Consider the following 6,000-nt stretch of genomic DNA (forward strand, 5'->3'; position numbering starts at 1 on the left):
GCGATGCTGCCCCTTATATGGTCAAAGCTGGACAAGCATTATCTGTTGTATATCCTAAATTGACTCATTTTACTTGTGTGGCGCATGCATTTCATCGTGTGGCAGAAGTGGTCAGAGACAATTTCCCTAAAGTAGATTTGTTGATTTCATCAGTGAAAAAAGTATTTCTCAAAGCTCCCAGTAGAGTTAACGTGTTGAAAGAAATGTACCCTGAAATTCCATTGCCACCAAAGCCAATTTTAACTAGATGGGGTACATGGCTAGAAGCAGTTGAATATTATGCCGAACATATAGACTCTATTAACAATGTTCTCCTTGCATTGGACTCTGAAGATGCAGTCTCAATTGATACTGCGAAAACAGTTACCTGTGACATAAGTGTGAAGAATGACTTAGCTCACATTCAGCATACATTTTCATGCATCATAAAAACGCTCAAAAGTCTCCAAAATAGGCACCTTTCACTATCTGAAAGTTTTGAAATTATAAATAGTACTGTGGAACAACTGAATCGTGGTAGAGGTAAAGTTGCAGATGCAGTAAGAGCTAAGGTGGACACTGTACTTTCAAAAACCCGGATAATTACGATAGGTAGAGAGATAAAAGCTATTGCAGATGAAGTAAGAGATTATAGTGGAGACACTTGTAATTTAAAAAATAACATATGAGATATTTTGAAGAACTACAAAAGGTTGTTGCTGTGATGAGTGGTGAATCAACAGTGAAGATTAACATGGACTTATCCCCAGCAGACATTGTGAAATTGAATTATGTACCAGTTACTTCTTGTGACGTCGAACGCTCTTTTAGTCAGTATAAATCTATCCTCAGAGACAATAGAAGAAGATTCACTTTTCAGCACTTGAAAGAAATGTTTGTAACCTATTGTTATGGTAACAGACAATAAAAATTGTGTTTTGTTGAAACTACATTGGAAGATAAGGTACGTCCATTATATTTTTTGTTTAGTTTGATTAAAATGTACCAATATTTAACGTACATAGTCATTTTTTTTATAATTTTAAGTCCATATTTAATTCCATATTTTGGTAAAAATCCATATTTAATTCCATATTTTGGTAAAAATAACTACATATATATTTACATATTTCATATATTTTTAGTCCATATAAATCCGTTCCCTGATAATGACAAAAAGAAAATCACATTTGTTCCTGCAGCATTTTCAATTGCTATGGGCCTACTAATAATGAGTTGTGCATTTCTTAACTAACAACTGAACTATTCATTTCCTAACTAAACTTACATTTTCATATTTTCTCTCTCAAAAAATGAGAGAAATACCAGAGCTTGAATTGTAGCAAAAGCATAACGCAATACAAATTAATTAATATTTATTTATTTATCGGAGCTTCCTCAAATTAGAGGCTGCCATTAGACAAAGCATACAAAACAATACAATACAAGAACAATTTGGATGATGAGAGCTAAAGGAGTAAGAAAAAAGGCAAACAAATACACAAACAAATAATGGCAGTTTACAGAAGAAAAAAAAATTTCAAGTAAAGAATCAATGAAAGCTAAGAAGGAAAAAGAAAAATGATAATGGTGCGTCAATTTTTTCCATACACTAAATTAGAGTCCATATAGGTGGTTCCGTAAAAGTTTGACTGACTCTCTAATTATGAGGAGGGCCAGTTCATTCAGAAAAGATTTGTGCAGTCCTAGGGTCTTACAGAATTTAGAAGAGAAGTTGGGTATCGTTCCTCTTGCTCCAAACATCAATCCCGTAACACTGATATTGTGAAGTTGGTATTTATCTTTATAATACGGGATGGTTGGAACGTAGATTGCTCGTTTCTCCTCATGTACGTCTTCTGGCTGTCCTTTGTACGTTTCAAACCTGATGGTGGGGTCGATTATCATACCCTGAGACAGGGATTCGCTAATGGCGATTATGTCAATTCGTCTGTTACTGCCATTGTCGGCGGTTCCGTGGACTTCTTCATAGACGGTGTATTTTAGTTTTCTAAGGGCATCGGCCAATTTAGTTCTAATTGCATGGTGCCTATGTATACGCAATGTTTCGCCATAAGGGCAGGCTGGTACTTATAATACGTAATAGTGCAACTGCTAATACTCGACAAAATAAGTATTGCCTTTATTTCGATAAAGAAACATGTAATGTAACAAATTCTCTTCGTCCTTTATAAGTAGAGTGAAATACCTATATAGACAGTGAATGATAAAACTGATCATAGCAGTATAAAACATGTGAAATGCTGGGAAACTGATGAAAATAGTTATACACTATTTCTGAGTTAGTTCAACAGTTCAATTGTACTTATATAATTATCAATTTGTTATACTGTACAAGTACATCTTCACAATAAGGGAACTTCCTTGGTGCGAAAATAGTAGTTCCAAAATTTGGTTTCATGTTCATTCTATTTACTGTATGTTGTTACAGAGGCGCTTTGCTGTGCTGGTGTTGGTGCTACATCCTGGCCATTTACCAATCGAGTAGAGACTCTGAGTGGGCGGTCTGTAGCTGTTCGAAGGGACCATGAGGGTAGAGTTCACATTGGTAGTACCATGGTGAAAGATTGTGATATCCCTGCTACCAATGGTCTTATTCATACTGTCAACAGGGTAAGCATCGCTTTGTAGAAAATTTAATTACTGTATCTTAAGGCTTGCAATGAAAGCTCACACTTTCGGTTATATAATTAGTGATAAATTCGTTATCCCTGAAGGTAGTTAACATAACAGAATACCCACTAATTATGTTTAGAATAGTAGCATATTATTTTACTGATTAACTTTGTAACTTCTTTACTATGTTAATATTAGGAAATTAGCTAGCTGACTAGTTTCGAAGTGATATTCTTCATTGTCCAAAGCCTAGTCATAAGCATAGTTATTATTTTACTCCATCCATTGATGTGGTCTTGCTGTAGGTTTTGTTCAGGAATTATTAATTTATATCTGTTTAGAATTAAAGAGGTCTGAAATGCATGATGATGACTAAGAACCATATAATCTAATCACATTAGTGAGCAGCTGCGGTATTTATTATTTAAACCTTATTTGTAAGAGGTTCTGGAAGCTAAGAAATTTAGGAGCTTTTAAATGTGTAATATATATTTCTTACTAATTTCAACATTAATTTGTAGACATTCATAATGGGGAAACAGAATATAGTCTGTTTCCAAAAAAATAATGTACCTTTTACTAAAATACAATAAATTACTATAGTTTATGGTTGAAAATTAAAAATAACTCTTTTATTATTCTCTTACGATTTTTTCGGGTAAAGGTCGCTGAAAACCGTCCTAGAACATGAGGAGCTAGTATCAAAGACGGACAAAAGCCATTTTTTTTATTTGTCAGTAGAGCCATAATTTTTGTTTAATTATGTTAACTTCTAGTATAAGATATGGAAATTTTTGTGTGTCATATTGGTAACTTCATTAACAAAATAATTCAGGTCTCTGCTTAAAAATATTAGTTTAAAGCATTTTAAAACATACATAAAAATGACATTGAAACTAAGATTGACTTTTATCCGTTTTTGAAACAAACGAAGATGCAAGTGTCCATTTTTGAAACTCACAACCCAGAATCAGGATAATCCTAGGGAAGTTATAATTTTATCCTAAAACTAATATTTAACTGGAAAACATAGAAAATTAAATTTAGAATGTTATTTCTATTCAATTTCATAGTTCTTATTTTTCTGAAATTCTGCACAGATAACTTGTGGTTCATTTAAAAGGTCTTCAAAACAATCACATGCATTATAAGTGTCTACATTTTTATCAGAACTCTGAATTACAGTAATATACCACTGAAGACAGGGGTTTTCCTTCCACTCACTTCGGAAGTGTTTACTTAATAACTTCTGAACATCCGCAAGTTTCTCTGGGTTTACTTTGACCTCTATTTTAATTGGTGAAGGATACATTTACAATCGGTTTTCTTCAGCACGTTTCCACTGCTCAAGATTAAATTTACGTTTTATAGTCAGTTAAGATGTACTCTCGAACGCTGCCCCAAAATCCTTATATTTTAATAAAATTTCGATATGAAAGGGAATGTAATCATTAAAACATCCAATCTCGTCAGAATTAAACATTAACTTATCGCCATGACAGTTTTAAGCCATTTCCAGTAATCTGATTAGCTGAAATGGTTATGTCCGCATTTGAAACAAACTATGCATGGAGGTATCCGATTATGAAAGTAACAACATATTTTAATGTTTACGAAAGCATGTAAATACCAGTTTCTGAAATAAACGGACCAGGGATTTTGAGTGAGCACGAAAAATACTATAAGAACCTATCCTTAAATAAATTTCACTACTATACTACAAACTGATTATAAAAATACCCGAATATGTGGTTTAAATATATTTCACATGTATTTTAGATGTCCATAGGTATTTGAAACCTGGTCTAGTGCTTCATTATACGTGTCCAGTTTCCCCACTAATGAGGTAAAGTCGGATATGCTCCAAGATGGGGAAAAAGGGCACTTCTATCATTGCAATAATTTTGGCTGTGAAGAAACATTAAATTGAAGGATGATCTATATGAAATCTCATATTTTTGTACCCAGAAATACATAGTATTTTTAATGAAAACCCCTCATAAAATGTTCGACTTTACCCTACTTCATGGTACCACAGATGATTTTAAAGAAAGCTTCAATGCATACAAGACTGTAAAGCATTTGTTTGGATCTAGTGTCAAAATTTTTACTTTCATGATCATACTTTTTAAACTGTGAAATGTTAAAAATCGCAGTACACACATTCATTGTATGCTATTCTTGTTCATAGGTTATGGTTCCACATGATAACAGACGTAATGGATTCCAGAAGTTTGAAAACCCCAATGTTGAAGTGTTTCTGTATGGACTGTAAGGTACTTTTGTTTTAAATTTTTTTATATGTTTAGAGATCATTATATGTTTGATGTTATCACAAGAGCTGTTATGTACTTGTTATTCTATTTTGATGACTGATAATCCAATCTTATAACATTCAAATCCTTAGCCATTTGTATGATGTCAATTGTATTTATATTTAACATTCTGAAAATACTTCGTGTTACACTTTTAGTAAAGTCACTTAACATATTTGCTGCTCAGATATCTGTTTGTAACACTGCTTAATATAGAGAAGTGTGCCTAAATGTAAGTCTATAAAAACATTTACCGAAACTGCGAGTATCAGTGTGACATTGCATAGATTGGCTGGGTTTTGGAAAGAAACATTTCCAAGTGTGTTCTTGAAAGACTGGTTGTAGGAATTATGCACAACCAAAGGATAGAAGAATGGAGTATATTTTTAAGGGGATTAATAAATAGGGAGGGTGGGATATGTGGGGAGGGGGGGTTTATTTATATTGTAGTACAATTAGATTAAGACAGGGAATATTTTGTCACTAGACCATAAAATGTTGCTAAATTTAGTCCTTTATAACATCTTTAATGACTGTTTCAATAGCAATAATGAATATCTGCAGTGTATAATGTTAGAAGCTGAATATAGCACATTATGCAGAATATTGTAACAGAAAAGTATTGTACAAGCAAGTGATACGAATAAAAACATATTTTGTCTTAGTGTATTATGTGTTTGTTATTTGTAGAATTATCATTCCTTTTAAAAGGAACCCAATCCTAACAAAATCATTAGTCCACTTTACATTTTCTTAATCTCTTTTCTTTACTAATCACGCTTATGCATATAATAACAGGGACTAACAGGATTGTTGTTTAGTCAATTGTCCTAAGACAGGTGTGAACTCTTAAGTGACACCAATAAGACCAACGAGCACAGAATACATAGAGTAGACACTAACATCTTGATACCATTGGATGGAGTGAAGCCGGTTTGATGGACCTGACACCATCTTGTTGCTACCAAAACATTGCAAAATAGCTATTACGCTATAGAAGATCTTATGATAACAGGAATTCCATATGTCCCTAATTTCCTGGAGGACTCACACTTTCTTCTTTGTTTCG

At 33.0% G+C, this 6,000-nt stretch overlaps 1 protein-coding gene across 1 annotated transcript in view; it reads left to right on the forward strand.

The window, feature by feature from the left end:
* Window positions 1-5,008, forward strand: part of LOC138703437 (transforming growth factor-beta-induced protein ig-h3-like) — a 217,332-nt gene extending 212,324 nt beyond the window's left edge. The window contains exons 13-14 of the mRNA XM_069831297.1: window positions 2,432-2,613; window positions 4,808-5,008. Coding sequence (XP_069687398.1) covers window positions 2,432-2,613; window positions 4,808-4,891 — 266 coding nt within the window. The 3' untranslated portion in view covers window positions 4,892-5,008. The remainder of the gene's footprint in view (window positions 1-2,431; window positions 2,614-4,807) is intronic.
* Window positions 5,009-6,000: the final 992 nt, after the last annotated feature.

Source organism: Periplaneta americana, chromosome 7 (genome assembly GCF_040183065.1).
Source record: "Periplaneta americana isolate PAMFEO1 chromosome 7, P.americana_PAMFEO1_priV1, whole genome shotgun sequence".
Lineage (NCBI taxonomy): Eukaryota > Metazoa > Arthropoda > Insecta > Blattodea > Blattidae > Periplaneta > Periplaneta americana.